This window comes from Scyliorhinus torazame, chromosome 4 (assembly GCF_047496885.1).
Source record: "Scyliorhinus torazame isolate Kashiwa2021f chromosome 4, sScyTor2.1, whole genome shotgun sequence".
Classification (NCBI taxonomy): Eukaryota; Metazoa; Chordata; class Chondrichthyes; order Carcharhiniformes; family Scyliorhinidae; genus Scyliorhinus; species Scyliorhinus torazame.
Genome location: NC_092710.1, coordinates 83,930,818 through 83,953,392, shown reverse-complemented (window position 1 = coordinate 83,953,392; position 22,575 = coordinate 83,930,818). Strand labels below are relative to the sequence as shown.

General features: G+C 51.3%; 1 protein-coding gene across 1 annotated transcript in view; it reads right to left on the bottom strand.

The window, feature by feature from the left end:
• The window catches only part of LOC140410334 (calsequestrin-1-like), a 161,983-nt gene that overhangs the window by 7,145 nt on the left and 132,263 nt on the right, over nt 1-22,575 (bottom strand). The window contains exons 6-8 of the mRNA XM_072498333.1: nt 19,308-19,438; nt 9,156-9,201; nt 8,958-9,012 (exon numbers count right to left, since the gene is read on the bottom strand). Of these exons, the coding sequence (XP_072354434.1) occupies nt 8,958-9,012; nt 9,156-9,201; nt 19,308-19,438 (232 nt within the window). The remainder of the gene's footprint in view (nt 1-8,957; nt 9,013-9,155; nt 9,202-19,307; nt 19,439-22,575) is intronic.

Genomic DNA, 22,575 nt, shown 5'->3' with positions numbered 1-22,575 from the left:
CCACCAGAAAGGGCAGGCAGTCAGTGCAGGAATCCCCTGTGGTTGTCCCCCTCTCGAACAGATATACCCCTTTGGATACTGTCGGGGGGGATAGCCTATCAGGGGAAAACAGCAGCAGCCAGAGCAGTGGCACCACGGCTGGCTCTGATGTTCAGAAGGGAGAGTCAAAGCGCAGAAGAGTAATAGTAATAGGGGACTATAGTCAGGGGCACAGATAGGCGCTTCTGTGGACGTGAAAGAGACTCCAGGATGGTATGTTACCTCCCTGGTGCCAGGGTCCAGGATGTCTCCGAACGGGTAGAGGGAATCCTGAAGGGGGAGGGCAAACAGGCAGAGGTCGTTGTACATATTGGTACTAACGACATAGGCAGGAAGGGGCATGAGGTCCTGCAGCAGGAGTTCAGGGAGCTAGGCAGAAAGTTAAAAGACAGGACCTCGAGGGTTGTAATCTCGGGATTACTCCCTGTGCCACGTGCCAGTGAGGCTAGAAATAGGAAGATAGAGCAGACAAACACGTGGCTAAACAGCTGGTGTAGGAGGGAGGGTTTCCATTATCTGGACCACTGGGAGCTCTTCCGGGGCAGGTGTGACCTGTATAAGATGGACGGGTTGCATCTAAACCGGAGAGGCATAAATATCCTGGCCGCGAGGTTTGCTAGTGTCACACGGGAGGGTTTAAACTAGTATGGCAGGGGGGTGGGTACGGGAGCAATAGGTCAGAAGGTGAGAGCATTGAGGGAGAACTAGGGAATAGGGACAGTGTGGCTCTGAGGCAGAGCAGACGGGGAGAAGTTGCTGAACACAGCGGGTCTGGTGGCCTGAAGTGCATATGTTTTAATGCAAGGAGCATTACGGGTAAGGCAGATGAACTTAGAGCTTGGATTACTACTTGGAACTATGATGTTGTTGCCATTACAGAGACCTGGTTGAGGGAAGGGCAGGATTGGCAGCTAAACGTTCCAGGATTTAGATGTTTCAGGCGGGATAGAGGGGGATGTAAAAGGGGAGGCGGAGTTGCGCTACTTGTTCGGGAGAATATCACAGCTATACTGCGAGAGGACACCTCAGAGGGCAGTGAGGCTATATGGGTAGAGATCAGGAATAAGAAGGGTGCAGTCACAACAGCCAGCGGGAGATAGAGGAGCAGATAGGTAGACAGATTTTGGAAAAGAGTAAAAACAACAGGGTTGTGGTGATGGGAGACTTCAACTTCCCCAATATTGACTGGGACTCACTTAGTGCCAGGGGCTTAGACGGGGCGGAGTTTGTAAGGAACATCCAGGAGGGCTTCTTAAAACAATATGTAAACAGTCCAACTAGGGAAGGGGCGGTACTGGACCTGGTATTGGGGAATGAGCCCGGCCAGGTGGTAGATGTTTCAGTAGGGGAGCATTTTGGTAACAGTGACCACAATTCAGTAAGTTTTAAAGTACTGGTGGACAAGGATAAGAGTGGTCCGAGGATGAATGTGCTAAATTGGGGGAAGGCTAATTATAACAATATTAGGCGAGAACTGAAGAACATAGATTGGGGGCGGATGTTTGAGGGCAAATCAACATCTGACATGTGGGAGGCTTTCAAGTGTCAGTTGAAAGGAATACAGGACCGGCATGTTCCTGTGAGGAAGAAAGATAAATACGGCAATTTTCGGGAACCTTGGATGACGGGTGATATTGTAGGCCTCGTCAAAAAGAAAAAGGAGGCATTTGTCAGGGCTAAAAGGCTGGGAACAGACGAAGCCTGTGTGGCAGATAAGGAAAGTAGGAAGGAACTTAAGAAAGGAGTCAGGAGGGCTAGAAGGGGTCATGAAAAGTCATTGGCAAATAGGGTTAAGGAAAATCCCAAGGCTTTTTACACGTACATAAAAAGCAAGAGGGTAGCCAGGGAAAGGGTTGGCCCACTGAAGGATAGGCAAGGGAATCTATGTGCGGAGCCAGAGGAAATGGGCGAGGTACTAAATGAATACTTTGCATCAGTATTCACCAAAGAGAAGGAATTGGTAGATGTTGAGTCTGGAGAAGGGGGTGTAGATAGCCTGGGTCACATTGTGATCCAAAAAGACGAGGTGTTGGGTGTCTTAAAAAATATTAAGGTAGATAAGTCCCCAGGGCCTGATGGGATCTACCCCAGAATACTGAAGGAGGCTGGAGAGGAAATTGCTGAGGCCTTGACAGAAATCTTTGGATCCTCGCTGTCTTCAGGGGATGTCCCGGAGGACTGGAGAATAGCCAATGTTGTTCCTCTGTTTAAGAAGGGTAGCAAGGATAATCCCGGGAACTACAGGCCGGTGAGCCTTACTTCAGTGGTAGGGAAATTACTGGAGAGAATTCTTCGAGACAGGATCTGGACAGGATTGGAAGCAAATGGACGTATTAGTGAGAGGCAGCACGGTTTTGTGAAGGGGAGGTCGTGTCTCACTAACTTGATAGAGTTTTTCGAGGAGGTCACTAAGATGATTGATGCAGGTAGGGCAGTAGATGTTGTCTATATGGACTTCAGTAAGGCCTTTGACAAGGTCCCTCATGGTAGACTAGTACAAAAGGTGAAGTCACACGGGATCAGGGGTGAACTGGCAAGGTGGATACAGAACTGGCTAGGCCATAGAAGGCAGAGGGTAGCAATGGAGGGATGCTTTTCTAATTGGAGGGCTGTGACCAGTGGTGTTCCACAGGGATCAGTGTTGGGACCTTTGCTGTTTGTAGTATATATAAATGATTTGGAGGAAAATGTAACTGGTCTGATTAGTAAGTTTGCAGACGACACAAAGGTTGGTGGAATTGCGGATAGCGATGAGGACTGTCTGAGGATACAGCAGGATTTAGATTGTCTGGAGACTTGGGCGGAGAGATGGCAGATGGAGTTTAATCCGGACAAATGTGAGGTAATGCATTTTGGAAGGGCGAATGCAGGTAGGGAATATACAGTGAATGGTAGAACCCTCAAGAGTATTGAAAGTCAAAGAGATCTAGGAGTACAGGTCCACAGGTCATTGAAAGGGGCAACACAGGTGGAGAAGGTAGTCAAGAAGGCATACGGCATGCTTGCCTTCATTGGCCGGGGCATTGAGTATAAGAATTGGCAAGTCATGTTGCAGCTGTATAGAACCTAAGTTAGGCCACACTTGGAGTATAGTGTTCAATTCTGGTCGCCACACTACCAGAAGGATGTGGAGGCTTTAGAGAGGGTGCAGAAGAGATTTACCAGAATGTTGCCTGGTATGGAGGGCATAAGCTATGAGGAGCGATTGAATAAACTCGGTTTGTTCTCACTGGAACGAAGGAAGTTGAGGGGCGACCTGATAGAGGTATACAAAATTATGAGGGGCATAGACAGAGTGGATAGTCAGAGGCTTTTCCCCAGGGTAGAGGGGTCAATTACTAGGGGGCATAGGTTTAAGGTGAGAGGGACAAGGTTTAGAGTAGATGTACGAGGCAAGTTTTTTACGCAGAGGGTAGTGGGTGCCTGGAACTCACTACCGGAGGAGGTAGTGGAAGCAGGGACGATAGGGACATTTAAGGGGCATCTTGACAAATATATGAATAGGATGGGAATAGAAGGATACGGACCCAGCAAGTGTAGAAGATTGTAGTTTAGTCGGGCAGTATGGTCGGCACGGGCTTGGAGGGCCGAAGGGCCTGTTCTTGTGCTGTACATTTCTTTGTTCTTTGTCCCACGATACCATGGTCAGACCACACAAGCACTCCCCTTGTTAAACTCTGTGGAATGTTGGAGCACTGTGCACGATTCTGGTCTCCATATCCCTCGGTTAGACCACACTGGGAGCACTGTGCACAGTTCTGGTCTCCATATCCCTCGGTTAGACCACACTGGGAGCACTGTGCACAGTTCTGGTCTCCATATCCCTCGGTTGGACCACACTGAGAGCACTGTGCACAGTTCTGGTCTCCATATCCCTCGGTTGGACCAAACTTGGAGCACTGTGCACAGTTCTGGTCTCCGTATCCCTCGGTTAGACCACACTGGGAGCTCTGTGCACAGTTCTGGTCTCCATATCCCTCGGTTGGACCACACTTGGAGCACTGTGCACAGTTCTATTCTCCATACTCCTCGGTTGGACCACACTTGGAGCACTGTGCACAGTTCTGGTCTCCATATCCCTTGATTAGACCACACTGGGAGCACTGTGCACAGTTCTATTCTCCATATCCCTCGGTTGGACCACACTTGGAGCACTGTGCACAGTTCTGGTCTCCGTATCCCTCGGTTAGACCACACTGGGAGCACTGTGCACAGTTCTGGTCTCCATATCCCTCGGTTGGACCACACTTGGAGCACTGTGCACAGTTCTATTCTCCATACTCCTCGGTTGGACCACACTTGGAGCACTGTGCACAGTTCTGGTCTCCATACCCCTCGGTTGGACCACACTTGGAGAACTGTGCTCAGTTCTGGTCTACATGTCCCTCGGTTAGGCCACACTGGGAGCACTGTGCACAGTTCTGGTCTCCATACCCCTGGGTTGGACCACACTGGGAGTACTGTGCACAGTTCTTGTCTCCATATCCCTCGATTAGACCACACTGGGAGCACTGTGCACAGTTCTGGTCTCCATACCCCTCGGCCAGACCACACTGGGAGCACTGTGCACAGTTCTGGTCTCCATATCCCTCAATTAGGCCACATTGGGAGCACTGTGCACAGTTCTGGTCTCCATGGCCCTCGGCCAGACCACACTGGGATAACCGTGCACAGTTCTGGTCTCCATATCCCTCGATTAGAGCACACTGGGAGCACTGTGCACAGTTCTGGTCTCCATACCCCTCGGCCAGACCACACTGGGAGCACTGTGCACAGTTCTGGTCTCCATATCCCTCAATTAGACCACATTGGGAGCACTGTGCACAGTTCTGGTCTCCATGGCCCTCGGCCAGACCACACTGGGATAACTGTGCACAGTTCTGGTCTCCATATCCCTCGATTAGAGCACACTGGGAGCACTGTGCACAGTTCTGGTCTCCATATCCCTCGATTAGACCACACTGGGAGCACTGTGCACAGTTCTGGTCTCCATATCCCTCGATTAGACCAGACTGGGAGCACTGTGAACAGTTCTGGTCTCCATACCCCTCGGCAAGACCACACTGGGATAACTGTGCACAGTTCTGGTCTCCATATCCCTCGATTAGAGCACACTGGGAGCACTGTGCACAGTTCTGGTCTCCATATCCCTCGATTAGACCACACTGGGAGCACTGTGCACAGTTCTGGTCTCCATATCCCTCGATTAGACCAGACTGGGAGCACTGTGCTCAGTTCTGGTCTCCATGGCCTTCGGTTAGACCACACTGGGAGCACTGTGCACAGTTCTGGTCTCCATACCCCTCGGCCAGACCACTCTGGGAGCACTGTGCACAGTTCTGGTCTCCATATCCCTCGGTTAGACCACACTGGGAGCACTGTGCACAGTTCTAGTCTCCATATCCCTCGATTAGACCACACTGGGAGCACTATGCACAGTTCTGGTCTCCATATCCCTCGTTTAGACCATACTGGGAGCACTGTGCACAGTTCTGGTCTCCATGGCCCTCGGTTAGACCACACTGGGAGCACTGTGCACAGTTCTGGTCTCCTTATCCCTCGGTTAGACCACACTGGGAGCACTGTGCACAGTTCTGGTCTCCATACCCCTCGGTTAGACCACGCTGCGAGCACTGTGCACAGTTCTGGTCTCCATATCCCTCGGTTAGACCAGACTGGGAGCACTGTGCACAGTTCTGGTCTCCATACCCCTCGGTTAGACCACACTGGGAGCACTGTGCACAGTTCTGGTCTCCATACCCCTCGGTTAGACCACACTGGGAGCACTGTGCACAGTTCTGGTCTCCATACCCCTCGGTTAGACCACACTGGGAGCACTATGCACAGTTCTGGTCTCCATACCCCTCGGTTAGACCACACTGGGAGCACTGTGCACAGTTCTGGTCTCCATATCCCTCGGTTAGACCACACTGGGAGCACTGTATACAGTTCTGGTCTCCATGGCCCTCGGTTAGACCACACTGGGAGCACTGTGCACAGTTCTGGTCTCTTTAACCCTCGGTTAGACCACACTGGGAGCACTGTGCACAGTTCTGGTCTCCATACCCCTCGGTTCGACCACACTGGGAGCACTGTGCACAGTTCTGGTCTCCATACCCCTCGGTTAGACCACACTGGGAGCACTGTGCACAGTTCTGGTCTCCATATCCCTCGGTTGGACCACACTTGGAGCACTGTGCACAGTTCTATTCTCCATACTCCTCGGTTGGACCACACTTGGAGCACTGTGCACAGTTCTGGTCTCCATATCCCTTGATTAGACCACACTGGGAGCACTGTGCACAGTTCTGGTCTCCGTATCCCTCGGTTAGACCACACTGGGAGCACTGTGCACAGTTCTGGTCTCCATACCCCTCGGTTGGACCACACTTGGAGAACTGTGCTCAGTTCTGGTCTACATGTCCCTCGGTTAGGCCACACTGGGAGCACTGTGCACAGTTCTGGTCTCCATACCCCTCGGTTGGACCACACTGGGAGTACTGTGCACAGTTCTGGTCTCCATATCCCTTGATTAGACCACACTGGGAGCACTGTGCACAGTTCTGGTCTCCATACCCCTCGGCCAGACCACACTGGGAGAACTGTGCACAGTTCCGGTCTCCATATCCCTCGATTAGACCACACTGGGAGCACTGTGCACAGTTCTGGTCTCCATATCCCTCGATTAGACCACACTGGGAGCACTGTGCACAGTTCTGGTCTCCATATCCCTTGGTTGGACCACACTTGGAGCACTGTGCACAGTTCTAATCTCCATAACCCTCGGCTGGACCACACTGGGAGCACTATGCACAGTTCTGGGGCAGGATTATCCGAACCCCGACGTCAAATCACGTCTGGAGCCGGTGCGGGAAATCCAATTCCACGCATGGAATTGGAACTGGCGCAGATTCTCCGATTCCCCTGCCCCCGAAAAGCGGCGGACATCCCGAGCACGCCGCGCGGCGTATCCCCCACCTGCGGTCATTGCTTGAGGCCCCTCCCACTATTTCATGTATTTCATAGATTTCATAGAATTTACAGTGCAGAAGGAGGCCATTCGGCCCATCGAGTTTGCACCGGCCCTTACAAAGAGCACCCCACCGAAGGTCCACACCTCCACCCTATGCCCGTAACCCAGTATCCCCCAATTAACTTTTTTGGACACTAAGGGCAATTTATCATGGCCAATCCACCAAACTGCACATATTTGGACTGTGGGAGAAAACCGGAGCACCCGGAGGAAACCCACGCACACACGGGGAGGATGTGCAGACTCCACACAGACAGTGACCCAAGCCGAGATTCGAACCTGGGACTCTGGAGCTGGGAAGCAACTGTGCTAACCACTGTGCTACCGTGCTGCCCACTCCGACCCTGACCGGCCGAAGTCCCAACGGCGCTTTTATAACATGGTCCCAGCCGTTCGGGAAACTCGCGAGGTGGCTGCAGACTCAGCCTGAACAGGCTGAGGTCTTTACTCCAGGAAGGAGAGGACTGAGACAAAAAACAGAAAATGAGAGGGGAAGGCTTCGGATACTGATCTGGTCTAGCCATGTTAATACTGTGGCTACCAGGGCAGGTCAAAGACTAGGAATCCTACAGCAAGTAACTCACCTCCTGACACCCCCTCCCCTCCCCCCTAAAGGTCTGTCCACCGTCTACAAGGCACAAGTCAGAAGTGTAATGGAATACTCCCCACTTGCCTGGATGAATGCCGCTCCAACAACACTCAGGAAGCTCAACACCATCCAGGACAAAGCAGCCCCGCTTGATTACACCCCTCCCACAAATATTCACTCCCTCCACCACCGACGCACAGCAGCAGCCGTGTGTACCAGCTACAAGATGCACTGCAGGAACTCACCAAGGATTCCTTCCAAACCCACGACCACTACCATCTAGAAGGACGAGAGCAGCAGATACCTGGGAACCCCACCACCTGGAGGTTCCCCTCCAAGTCACTCACCACCCTGACTTGGAAATATATCGCCGTTCCTTCGCTGTCACTGGGGCAAAATCCTGGAACTCCCTTCCAACAGTACAGTGGGTGTGCCTACACCTCAGGGACTGCAGCGGTTCAAGAAGGCAGCTCACCACCACCTTCTGAAGGGCAACTAGGGATGGGCAATAAATGCTGGCCTAGCCAGAGATGCCCACCTCCCGTAAATGTTTAATAAATGTTTGATAATCTGTGCTGCTAAATGTTCATCAAAAGCAAAGGTATAAATGTGTTAGAGCAGTTCATAGAAGGTTTACTGGTCTAATACCTGGAATGTGCGGGTTGTCTTATGAGGAAAGGTTGAAGAGGTTAGGTTTGCATCCACTGGAGTTTAGACGAGTAAGAGGCGACTCGATTGAAACCTTTAAGATCCTGAGCGGTATTGACAGGGGGGATGTGGAGAGGATGTTTCCTCTTGTGGGAGAATCTGGAACTCCGGGATCACTGTTTAAAAATAAGGGGTTGACCATTTCCGACAGAGATGAGGAGAAATCTTTTCCCTCAGAGGGGCGTGCGTCTCTGCAACTCTCTTCCTCAAAACGCAAAATCTTTGGATATTTTTAAGGTGTAAGGGGGTGAAAGGTCATTGGGGGTCAGCGGGAATGTGGGGTCGAGGCTACAATCAGATCAGCCGTGATCTTATAGAATGTCGGAGCAGACTCGAGGGGCCGAGTGGCCCACTCCTGATCATAATTCATAGGTTTGTGTGTGTGTTGACTGGTGTCTCTCTGCAGTCTCAGTCCAACCTCACACTATTTTGCTATCCACGCCTCCGAGACAACAACCGGCACCCCCAGAGGATTGTTCCAGAGTGTAGCAGTTCCAGATGGGACTCTCCAACCATCTGCTTTCCCACGCCCTTTCCAAAATTCCTCCAAGCCTGTTACCCACCCCCCTCCCCCCTCCCGGTGCTGACCTGCGTCATCTTCCTCTGCAAATACGACAATGTGCATTCCATCAATATCGTCCTCCTGTGGAGAGAGGGAGGAGGGGAAATTATTTTGGCATCCGTGTGCAGAAATGACCATTTACTCCCCAGTGTTGGGTGGGGGGGGGGATGATGGGTGATGTAGGCACAGTGTGTGACACTCAGTCTGGACAATGCGTCACTCACCCAGGTTTCATACATGCTGTCTGGCTTCAGCTTCCTCAGTGTTGCTCTGAAATAGGACAGAAAAGATGATTACGGTCACAAATTAATGTCCACACTGTCCCCATCAAACACTCCCAGGACAGGTACAGCACGGGGTTAGATACAGAGTAAAGCTCCCTCCACACTGTCCCCATCAAACACTCCCAGGACAGGATCAGCACGGGGTTAGATACAGAGTAAAGCTCCCTCCACACTGTCCCCATCAAACACTCCCAGGACAGGATCAGCACGGGGTTAGATACAGAGTAAAGCTCCCTCTACTCTGTCCCCATCAAACATTCCCAGGACAGGTACAGCACGGTGTTAGATACAGAGTAAAGCACCCTCCACACTGTCCCCATCAAACACTCCCAGGACAGGTACAGCACGGGTTTAGATACAGAGTAAAGCTCCCTCTACACTGTCCCCATCAAACATTCCCAGGACAGGTACAGCTCAGGGTTAGATACAGAGTAATGCTCCCTCTACACTGTCCCCATCAAAACCTCCCAGGACAGGTACAGCATGGGGTTAGATACAGCATGGGGTTAGATACAGAGTAAAGCTCCCTCTACACTGTCCCCATCAAACTCTCCAAGGACAGGGACAGCACGAGGTGAGATGCAGAGTAAAGCTCCCTCTGCACTGTCCCCATCAAACACTCCCAGGACAGGTACAGCACGGGGTGAGATACAGAGTAAAGCTCCGTCTACTCTGTCCCCATCAAACACTCACACGACAGGTACAACACGGGGTTAGATACAGAGTAAAGCTCCCTCTACACTGTCCCCATTAAACACTCCCAGGACAGGTACAGCTCGGGGTTAGGTACAGAGTAAAGCTCCCTCTACACTGTCCCCATCAAACACTCCCAGGACAGGTACAGCACGGGGTTGGATACAGAGTAAAGCTCCCTCTACACTGTCCCCGTAAAACACTCCCAGGACAGGTACAGCACGGGGTTAGATACAGAGTAAAGCTCCCTCCACACTGTCCCCATTAAACACTCCCAGGACAGGATCAGCACGGGGTTACATACAGAGTAAAGCTCCCTCTACTCTGTCCCCATCAAACATTCCCAGGACAGGTACAGCACGGGGTTAGATACAGAGTAAAGCACCCTCCACACTGTCCCCACCAAACACTCCCAGGACAGGTACAGCACGGGGTTAGATACAGAGTAAAGCTCCCTCTACACTGTCCCCATCAAAACCTCCCAGGACAGGTGCAGCATGGGGTTAGATACAGCATGGGGTTAGATACAGAGTAAAGCTCCCTCGACACTGTCCCCATCAAACTCTCCAAGGACAGGGACAGCACGAGGTGAGATGCAGAGTAAAGCTCCCTCTGCACTGTCCCCATCAAACACTCCCAGGACAGGTACAGCACGGGGTCAGATACAGAGTAAAGCTCCCTCTACGCTCCCTCTACACTCCCCATCAAACACTCCCAGGACAGGTGCAGCACGGGATTAGATACAGAGTAAAGTTCCCTCTACACTGTCCCCATCAAACACTCCCAGGACAGGTACAGCACGGGGTTAGAAACAGAGTAAAGCTCCCTCTACACTGTCCCCGTCAAACACTCACAGGTCAGGTACAGCACGGGGTTAGATACAGAGTAAATCTCCCTCTACACTGTCCCCATCAAACACTCCCAGGACAGGTACAAAACGGGGTTATATACAGAGTAAACCTCCCCCTACACTGTCCCCATCAAACACTGCCAGGGCAGGTACAGCACGGGGTTAGATACAGAGTAAATCTCCCTCTACACTGTCACCATCAAACACTCCCAAGACAGGTACAGCACGGGGTTAGATACAGAGTAAAGCTCCCGCTACACTGTCCTCATCAAACACTCCCAGGACAGGTACAGCGCGGGGTTAGATACAGAGTAAAGCTCCCTCTACACTGCCCCATCAAACACTCCCAGGACAGGTACAGCACGGGGTTAGAGGCAGAGTAAATCTCCCTCTACACCGTCTGTCATGATATCCACATTAGCATATCATGGTGCAGTCACACACACACTGATGGACAGGTAGTTGGACCAACCAACACACACACAACATCGCAGCCAATCACCAGTGAGAGCACACGCGCTAGAAAACAGGGAACACCACAGTTCCCGCTCATTCCACCAGGAGATAGCTCAGAGCACAGAGCTCACAGCGTGCCACTCAGACATACACCATGTGCTGAGTGCATCACCAAGATAGTGATAGGGCTGGGTCCACAGGTTAGCTCGTGAAGCACGAACCTCAGCCAGCAGTTATTAGTTATAATTGTACAAGACAATAAAACAGAGTTGTACCATCTACAACCGTGTTGGTTCATTTGTGTATCGGAACACCCAACACGACATGATACCAGGTCTGGAAACTTGCCAGCGACTGTGAGACGTACCTGCCCTTTTTCAGAAATCCGCCATCCTGCGCCATGGACACCATCAGCCCGCCGCAGCCGCTCCGAATCGCTGAAAATCTTGGCGTCAACTGGAAGCTGTTTAAACAGCGCTTCCAGCTCTTCCTAGAAGCCACAGACAAGGAGAATGCATCGGACACCAGGAAGATCGCCCTCCTCCTCTCCACGGCGGGGCAACGCGCCATCCACATCTACAACTCCCTGGCATTCGCGGAAGGCGAGGACAAGACAAAATACAAGACGGTCCTTCTAAGACTTGAGCAACACTTCAGCGTCGAAGTGAATGAGAGCTTCGAGAGGTACCTCTTCCAGCAGCGCCTGCAGGGTAAGAATGAGCCTTTTCAATCTTATTTGACACACCTCCGTATCCTCACGCAGTCCTGCGGCTATGGTGCCACCTCCGACTCCATGATTCGGGATCAGATAGTTTTTGGGGTCACCTCGGACACCCTACGCCAGCAGCTCCTCAAAAATAAAGCGCCTCACCCTAGCCACCGCCATCGAGACCTGCGTCCTCCACGAAAACACGACCAGCCGGTACTCCCAAATCCAAGCGGCCGAATCGGCACGGCAGGGGTCCTACGAGGCGGAGTGGGTCCAGTCGATCGAGTTCCTCCCGGCCCGCGACCCGGACGAGGGCGGGCATTTTGCGCCCTTTCCGAGGCCTCCCGCGCTTGTACGCACCAAAAGAGGGGACGTCGACGCAGAGGGACGGGATGCGCAGGCGTGCTCTATGCAGGACCGCATACGCGGTGGCGCAACGAACGCCATGACGTCACGACGTGCGGCAACTGTGGCTCCGCCCATTTAAAGTGGCAATGTCCGGCCAAAGCGCGACAATGCCTCCGCTGTGGCAGGATGGGCCACTACGCTGCCTGCTGTCGAGCAGCTCAACCTGCCAACTCTCTGCAATTTCGCCAGCCTCGCAGGGACGTGCGGGCCATTCAGCCCCCATACACTGAGTCATACCCTGACAAAATGCAGACCTGTGATAGCGACGACCAGGAACCCTTCCGCGTTGCGGTGATAAACAAGAACCGGATGTCCCCAAGTCGGAACCACCAGCCGATGCCAGTGCACAGCCCGGGCGATGAATGGTGTGCCACCCTAACGGTCAACCGATCACCCATCACATTTCGCTTGGATACTGGTGCCTCCGCCAATCTCCTCGCATGGTCAGCCTTCCAGACCTTGAAGGTTAAACCACCGATTCTGCCATCCCACAGTCAGCTGGTTGACTATAACGGAAACGTCACCCTGGTCACAGGGTCCTGCCAGCTCGATGTTACACACAACTCACATAAAGCCACATTGTCTTTTGAATTAGTTGGATCCTCGAAGGACTCTCTGTTAGGCACACAGGCGTGCAAGATCCTCCACCTCGTTCAGCGGGTACACACTCCTGTCTCCTGTCTCCAGGAGGCACGTCCGATTTCCCGGATGCAGACTTTAGGGCACAGCTCCACTCACTCCTCGCGCACAACCAGGAGGTTTTCGAGGGCATTGGCTCACTGCCCTACACATACAGAATACGGCACAAACCGGACGCCACACCGGTCATTCACGCACCTCGTAGGGTCCCAGCACCACTCAAGGACCGCCTCAAGAGCAGCTGCAGGACCAAGGAGTGCTTTCCCGGGTCACGGAGCCAACGCCATGGGTCAGCTCCATGGTGTGCGTCAAGAAGCCCTCCGGCGAGCTCCGGATCTGCATCGACCCGAAAGACCTGAACAACAACATTATGAGGGAACACTACCCCATACCCAAATGAGAAGAAATCACGAACGAAATGGCCCGGGCAAAAATATTCACCAAGCTTGATGCCTCAAAGGGTTTTTGGCAGATTCAATTGGATCAGTCCAGCAGGAAGCTGTGCACTTTCAACACTCCATTTGGCAGATCCTGCTACAATAGGATGCCATTTGGCATCATCTCGGCCTCCGAGGTGTTCCATCGCATCATGGAACAGATGATGGAGGGCATCGAAGGGGTACGCGTCTACGTAGACAACGTTATCATCTGGTCCATCACACCACAGGAGCACATCAGTCGTCTCCAGCGTGTCTTTGCAAGGATACGAGATCAGGGCCTGCGCCTCAACCGAGCCAAGTGCTCTTTTGGATAAAGTTTTGGAGGGACCACATATCCCGGTCAGGGGTGTGGCCGGATGCCGACAAAGTGGCAGCTATCGCAGCCATGCCACAGCCGGCAGACAAGAAGGCAGTGCTGCGCTTTCTCGGGATGGTCAACTTCCTGGGGAAGTTTATTCCCAACCTTGCCTCCCACACAAAGGCTCTTCGCCACCTGGTCAAGAAGACAACGGAATTCCAGTGGCTGCCCTCACACCGGAGTGAAAGGGAGGAGCTCAAGGTCAAGCTCACCACCGCCCCGATACTGGCGTTTTTCGATACCACCCGGGACACCAAGATCTCGACTGATGCCAGCCAGATCGGCATTTGGGCGGTACTCCTGCAACAGGACGACACCGCATCATGGGCCCCAGTCGCCTCTGCGTCGCGGGCCATGACCCCCACAGAACAGCGCTATGCGCAGATTGAAAAGGAGTGCCTGGGTTTGTTGACCGGCATCGACAAATTCCACGATTATGTGTATGGTCTTCCGCAGTTCACTGTGGAGACCGACCATCGCCCCCTGGTCGGCATCATTCAGAAGGACCACAACGAGATGACCCCTCGCCTCCAGCGCATTCAGCTCAAGCTCCGGAGGTACGACTTCCAACTTGTTTACACCCCGGGAAAGGACCTCATCATCGCGGATGCCCTGTCCAGGGCGGTTAACACACCGCCCGAATCGGAGGGGTTCGTTTGTCAGGTCGACGCTCAAGTAGCCTTCACATCGGCCAATCTGCCGGCCACTGACGCACGTCTGGCCCACATTCGCCGTGAGACTGCGGCTGACCCCCTTCTACAGCGTGTAATGCGACACATGACGGGAGGGTGGCTCAAGGGACAGTGCCCACAATTCTACAATGTCTGGGACGACTTGGCCGTCATTGATGGTGTCCTCCTAAAGCTGGACCGGATTGTGATCCCACACAGCATGCACAGGCTGGTCCTCTAACAACTGCACGAAGGCCATCTCGGGGTTGAGACGTGCAGACGGAGGGCCCGAGAAGCTGTATACTGGCCGGGCATCAGCGACGACATCGCTAACATGGTGCTCAACTGCCCCACCTGCCAAAGGTTTCAACCGGCGCAACCCCCTGAGACACTTCAGCCCCATGAGTTGGTCACGACCCCCTGGGCAAAGGTGGGCGTGGACCTCTTTCATGCGCTCGGCAGGGACTACGTCATTCTGATTGACTATTTTTCAAATTATCCGGAGGTCATACGCCTGCACGACATGACATCATCAGCGGTCATTCGGGCATGCAAAGAAAGAGGTTTCCTCCGGGTGCTCCGGTTTCCTCCCACAGTTCAAAGATGTGCAGGTTAGGTGGATTGGCCATGATAAATTGCCCTTAGTGTCCAAAATTGCCCTGAGTGTTGGGTGGGGTTACTGGGTTATGGGGATAGGGTGGAGGTGTTGACCTTGGGTAGGGTGCTCTTTCCAAGAGCCGGTGCAGACTCGATGGGCCAAATGGCCTCCTTCTGCACGGTAAATTCTATGATATTCTATGAAACCTTCGCTCGCCATGGCATCCCGCTCACCGTCATGTCTGACAACGGGCCCTGTTTTGCGAGCCAAAAATGGTCTTCTTTTGCCGCTTCATACGACTTCACACACGTGACGCCCAGCCCTTTGCATCCCCAGTCGAATGGCAAGGCGGAAAAGGGCGTCCATATCGTCAAGCGGCTTCTCTGCAAGGCTGCTGATGCCGGATCTGACCTCTGTTTAGCCCTGCTGGCCTATCGCTCGGCCCCACTGTCCACGGGCCCCTCACCAGCCCAACTGTTGATGGGTCGCACCCTCAGGACCACTGTGCCACCCATTCATGTTCCTAAACCCGGCCATGCTCCAGTACTGCAGAGGATGTGACAGCAGCGTGCTCAGCAGAAGGTGGCACATGACACTCGGGCAACTGATATTCCTGCCCTGGCGCCTGGAGACAACGTCTGCATGCACCTACCAGAGGGTGGCTGGTCGGCAACCGCCGAGGTTCTCCGCCGCGTGGCTCCCCGCTCGTTCCTGGTTCGCATGCCTGATGGCTCCATTCGCCGGCGTAATCGGCGGGCCCTTCGGCTGCTTCCGCGCTTGCTACGTGATCACGCACCGGTGCCACGTCCTCCTGTTGTCCCTGATGTCGACTTCGTGGAGCTTCCTGCCACTCTGCCTATTCCTCTCTTGCCCGTGGCCAGGCCCATTCCTCAGCCGGTGGATCCTAACCCACACTTGAGGCGGTCAACCCGAATTTGTCGCCCATCTGATAGACTGGACTTATGAGCCTGTTTGCACATTGGACTCAGTGAATTGTTGTGCAACAATGTTAATGTGTTTCTCTTTCTTGTCGTTCCAGAAGTTCTCTTTCGATGTTTGATGATTGCACTTGTTTTGTTTGTGGTACAACCTCGTTGCTCTGTTGCACCTGACGCCTTCCTGTGTATATAGTTTAGCCTCATGTACATGTTGTAAATATTGCACACACAGACTCAGCCGCACTCAGTACACACCAATATTTATTACCATGTAGACACATATCCTTGTGAAAACGGGGGATGTCATGATATCCACGTTAGCATGTCATGGTGCAATCACACACACACTGATGGACAGTTAGTTGGACCAACCAACACACACACAACATCGCAACCAATCACCAGTGAGAGCACATGCACCTCAGCCAGCAGTTGTAAACTAGGTACAGAGTAAATCTCCCTCTACACTGTCCCCATCAAATACTCCTATCAAATACAGGTACAGCACGGGGTTAGATACAGAGTAAAGCTCCTACTACACTGTCCCCATCAAACACTCCCAGGACAGGTACAGCACGGTGTTAGATACAGAGTAAAGCTCCCTCTACACTGTCCCCATCAAACACTCCCAGGACAGGTACAGCACGGTGTTACATACAGAGTAAAGCTCCCTCTACACTGTCCCCATCAAACACTCCCAGGACAGGTACACCACGGGGTTTGGCACAGAGTCAAGCTTCCTCTGCACTGTCCCCTTCAAACACTCCCAGGACAGGTACAGCACGGGGTTAGATACAGAGTCAAGCTTCCTCTGCACTGTCCCCATTGTCATGTGAGTGTACCTTTAAGAAATGAGTGTTTATAAATGGGTGTGCATATAAGTATCTGTAGTGAGTGTACCTTTAAGAAATGGGCGTTTATTACTGCAGTGATGTCAGAGAGTGGGGGAGCTGGGCTGTCTGTCAGCTTTTTATTTTTGTTTTAGGCTGTTTGCTGCAGGGTATGTTTTAGGTTTTTTTTCCAGAGCTGGATAGCTGCAGTCACAGCCAGAAGGTGTATTAGAGTCTCTCTCTAATCTAAAGACTGTAAAGATCCTGGGGATTTAAAACTAATAACAGTAGTGACTTTAACCTGATGTGCTGCTGGTAAAAGGTGTTTTAAGTCTTATGGACGTTAAAAGGAAAGCTTAAAGGATTACTTAGTGTTGTATTCTTTGGGGGTTGTATTTGAATTGAGGGTTGCTAAGATGTTCACTGAATGTTTTAAAAAGGGTAACTTCAGTTCATAGAATAAACATTGTTTTGTTTAAAAAAAATACTTTTCCATTTCTGCTGTACCACACCTGTAGTTGTGGGTCAGGTGAACTCCATGATACACTATGGGGTTCTCCAAACCCTGGCCCATAAAACCATCAAACACTCCCAGGACAGGTACAGCACGGGGTTAGATACAGAGTGAAGCTCCCTCTACACTGTCCCCATCAAACACTCCCAGGACAGATACAGCACGGGGTTAGATACAGAGTAAAGCTCCCACTGCACTGTCCCCATCAAACACTCCCAGGACAGATACAGCACGGGGTTAGATACAGAGTAAAGCTCCCTCTGCACAGTCCCCATCAAACTCTCCCAGGACAGGTACAGCACGGGGTTAGAAACAGAGTAAAGTTCCCTCTACACTGTCCCCTCTACACTGTACCCATCAAACACTCCCAGGACAGGTACAGCACGGGGTTAGATACAGAATAAAGCTCCCTCTACACTGTCCCCATCAAACACTCCCAGGACAGGTACAGCACAGGGTTAGAAACAGAGTCAAGCTCCCTCTGCACAGTCCCCATCAAACTCTCCCAGGACAGGTACAGCACGGGGTTAGAAACAGAGTAAAGTTCCCTCTACACTGTCCCCATCAAACTCTCCCAGGACAGGTACAGCACGGGGTTAGAAACAGAGTAAAGTTCCCTCTACACTGTCCCCATCAAACACTCCCAGGACAGGTACAGCACGGGGTTAGACACAGAGTAAAGCTCCCTCTGCACTGTCCCCATCAAACACTCCCAGCACAGGTACAGCATGGGGTTAGATACAGAGTAAAGCTCCCTCTACACTGGCCCCATCAAACGCTCCCAGGACAGGTTAAGCACGGGGTTAGATACAGAGTAAAGCTCCCACTGCACTGTCCCCATCAAACACTCCCAGGACAGATACAGCACGGGGTTAGATACAGAGTAAAGCTCCCTCTGCACAGTCCCCATCAAACTCTCCCAGGACAGGTACAGCACGGGGTTAGACACAGAGTAAAGCTCCCTCTGCACTGTCCCCATCAAACACTCCCAGCACAGGTACAGCATGGGGTTAGATACAGAGTAAAGCTCCCTCTACACTGGCCCCATCAAACGCTCCCAGGACAGGTTCAGCACGGGGTTAGATACAGAGTAAAGCTCCCTCTGCACTGTCCCCATCAAACACTCCCAGGACAGGTTCAGCACGGGGTTAGATACAGAGTAAAGCTCCCTCTACACTGTACCCATCAAACACTCCCAGGACAGGTTCAGCACGGGGTTAGATACAGAGTAAAGCTCCCTCTACACTGGCCCCATCAAACACTCCCAGGACAGGTTCAGCACGGGGTTAGATACAGAGTAAAGCTCCCTCTGCGCTGTCCCCATCAAACACTCCCAGGACAGGTACAGCCCTGCGTTAGATACAGAGTAAAGCTCCCTCTGCACTGTCCCCATCAAACATTCCCAGGACAGGTTCAGCACGGGGTTAGATACAGAGTAAAGCTCCCTCTGCACTGTCCCCATCAAACACTCCCAGGACAGGTACAGCACATGGTTAGATACAGAGTAAAGCTCCCTCTGCACTGTCCTCATCAAACTCTCACAGGACAGGTACAGCATGGGGTTAGATACAGAGTAAAGCTCCCTCTACACTGTCCCCATCAAACATTCCCAGGACAGGTACAACACGGGTTAGAAACAGAGTCAAGCACCCACTGCACTGTTCCCATCAAACACTCCCAGGACAGGTACAGCACGGGGTTAGATACAGAGTAAAGCTCCCTCTGCACTGTCCCCATCAAACACTCCCAGGACTGGTACAGCACGGGGTTAGATACAGAGTAAAGCTCCCTCTGCACTGTCCCCATCAAACACTCCCAGGACAGGTACAGCACGGGGTTAGATACAGAGTAAAGCTCCCTCTGCACTGTCCCCATCAAACACTCCCAGGACTGGTACAGCACGTGGTTAGATACAGAGTAAATCTCCTGCTGACCTGTCCCTCTCCAACACTCCCATTGAATTGTGAAACCTTCAATTCCAAGCTTACCTTCTGTGTTTGGTAACAAAATCAACTATCTCCTTTTCTGTTTGTGTTTTACCAGGTAGGGAGTCGGGCTCATCCATAAAAGGCTCGTAGAAATCCACTTGATTAATTTTGAGGTCAAGGTCATTGGCTACCTGCGAAATGGAATGGGCAATTGAATCACAGAATGATGTGGCATAGAAGTGTGCACGTAGTCATGTATCCAAGGCCGGTTCTTCAAAGCATTATCATGGCAGTCACAAAACAGATCTGCTTTATTAAATTCAAAAATGATCAACAAAAGACACGAAATACAATCGTCACTCCACTCAATTCAAATACAATCGTCACTCCACTCTGTCCAAATACAATCGTCGCTCCACTCAGTCCAAATACAATCGTCGCTCCATTCAGTCCAAATACAATCGTCGCTCCACTCAATCCAAATACAATCGTCGCTCCACTCAGTCCAAATACAATCGTCGCTCCACTCAGTCCAAATACAATCGTCACTCAACTCAGTCCAAATACAATCGTCACTCCGCTCAATCCAAATACAATCGTCGCTCCGCTCAGTACAAATACAATCGTCAATCAACTCAGTCCAAATACAATCGTCGCTCCACTCAATCCAAATACAATCGTCGCTCCACTCAATCCAAATACAATCGTCGCTCCACTCAGTCCACATACAATCGTCGCTTAACTCAATCAAAATAAAATCATCGCTCCGCTTAGTCCAAATACAATCGTCGCTCCACTCAGTCCAAATACAATCGTCGCTCCACTCAATCCAAATACAATCATCACTCTACTCAGTCCAAATACAATCGTCGCTCCACTCAGTCCAAATAAAATCACCGCTCGGCTCAGTCCAAATACAATCGTCGCTCCGCTCAGTCCGAATACAATCATCACCCTACTCAGTCCAAATACAATCGCCGCTCCACTCAGTCCAAATACAATTGTCGCTCCACTCAATCCAAATACAATCGTTGCTCCACTCAATCAAAATACAATCGTCGCTCCGCTCAATCAAAATACAATCGTCACTCCTCTCAGTCCAAATACAATCGTCGCTCCGATCAGTCCAAATACAATCGTCGCTCCACTCAGTCCAAATACAATCGTCGCTCCACTCAGTCCAAATACAATCGTCGCTCCACTCATTCCAAATAAAATCGCCGCTCCACTCAGTCCAAATACAATCGTCGCTCCACTCAGTCCAAATACAATCGTCAATCAACTCAGTCCAAAAACAATCGTCACTCCATTCAGTCCAAATACAATCGTCACTCCACTCATTCCAAATACAATCGTCACTCCACTCAGTCCAAATACAATCGTCGCTCCACTCAGTCCAAATACAATCGTCGCTCCACTCAGTCCAAATATAATCGTCGCTCCACTCAATCCAAATACAATCGTCGCTCCACTCAGTCCAAATACAATCGTCGCTCCACTCAGTCCAAATACAATCGTCGCTCCACTCAGTCCAAATACAATCGTCGCTCCACTCAGTCCAAATATAATCGTCACTCCCCTCAGTCCAAATACAATCGTCGCTCCGCTCAGTCCAAATACAATCGTCACTCCACTCAGTCCAAATACAATCGCCGCTCCACTCAGTCCAAATTCAATTGTCGCTCCACTCAGTCCAAATACAATCGTCACTCCACTCAGTCCAAATACAATCGCCGCTCCACTCAGTCCAAATTCAATTGTCGCTCCACTCAGTCCAAATACAATCGTCGCTCCATTCAGTCCAAATACAATCGTAGCTCCACTCAATCCAAATACAATCGTCACTCCCCTCAGTCCAAATACAATCGTCGCTCCACTCAATCCACATACAATCGTCGCTCCATTCAGTCCAAATACAATCGTCGCTCCACTCAGTCCAAATACAATCTTCGGTCCACTCAGTCCAAATACAATCGTCGCTCCACTCAGTCCAAATAAAATCACCGCTTCGCTCAGTCCAAATACAATCGTCACTCCACTCAGTCCGAATACAATCATCGCTCCACTCAGTCCCAATACAATCATCGCTCCACTCAGTCCAAGTACAATCGTCGCTCCAATCAATCCATATACAATCGTCGCTCCACTCAGTCCAAATACAATCGTCGCTCCAATCAATCCAAATACAATCGTCGCTCCACTCAATCCACATACAATCGTCGCTCCATTCAGTCCAAATACAATCGTCGCTCCACTCAGTCCAAATACAATCGTCGCTCCACTCAATCCACATACAATCGTCGCTCCATTCAGTCCAAATACAATCGTAGCTCCACTCAATCCAAATACAATCGTCACTCCCCTCAGTCCAAATACAATCGTCGCTCCACTCAATCCACATACAATCGTCGCTCCATTCAGTCCAAATACAATCGTCGCTCCACTCAGTCCAAATACAATCGTCGCTCCATTCAGTCCAAATACAATCGTAGCTCCACTCAATCCAAATACAATCGTCACTCCCCTCAGTCCAAATACAATCGTCGCTCCACTCAATCCACATACAATCGTCGCTCCATTCAGTCCAAATACAATCGTTGCTCCACTCAGTCCAAAAACAATCTTCGGTCCACTCAGTCCAAATACAATCGTCGCTCCACTCAGTCCAAATAAAATTACCGCTTCGCTCAGTCCAAATACAATCGTCACTCCACTCAGTCCGAATACAATCATCGCTCCACTCAGTCCCAATACAATCGTCGCTCCACTCAGTCCAAGTACAATCGTCGCTCCAATCAATCCATATACAATCGTCGCTCCACTCAGTCCAAATACAATCGTCGCTCCAATCAATCCAAATACAATCGTCGCTCCACTCAATCCACATACAATCGTCGCTCCATTCAGTCCAAATACAATCGTCGCTCCACTCAGTCCAAATACAATCGTCGCTCCACTCAATCCACATACAATCGTCGCTCCATTCAGTCCAAATACAATCGTAGCTCCACTCAATCCAAATACAATCGTCACTCCCCTCAGTCCAAATACAATCGTCGCTCCACTCAATCCACATACAATCGTCGCTCCATTCAGTCCAAATACAATCGTCGCTCCACTCAGTCCAAATACAATCTTCGGTCCACTCAGTCCAAATACAATCGTCGCTCCACTCAGTCCAAATAAAATCACCGCTTCGCTCAGTCCAAATACAATCGTCGCTCCGCTCAGTCCAAATACAATCGTCGCTCCACTCAGTCCAAGTACAATCGTCGCTCCACTCAATCAAAATAAAATCATCGCTCCGCTTAGTCCAAATACAATCGTC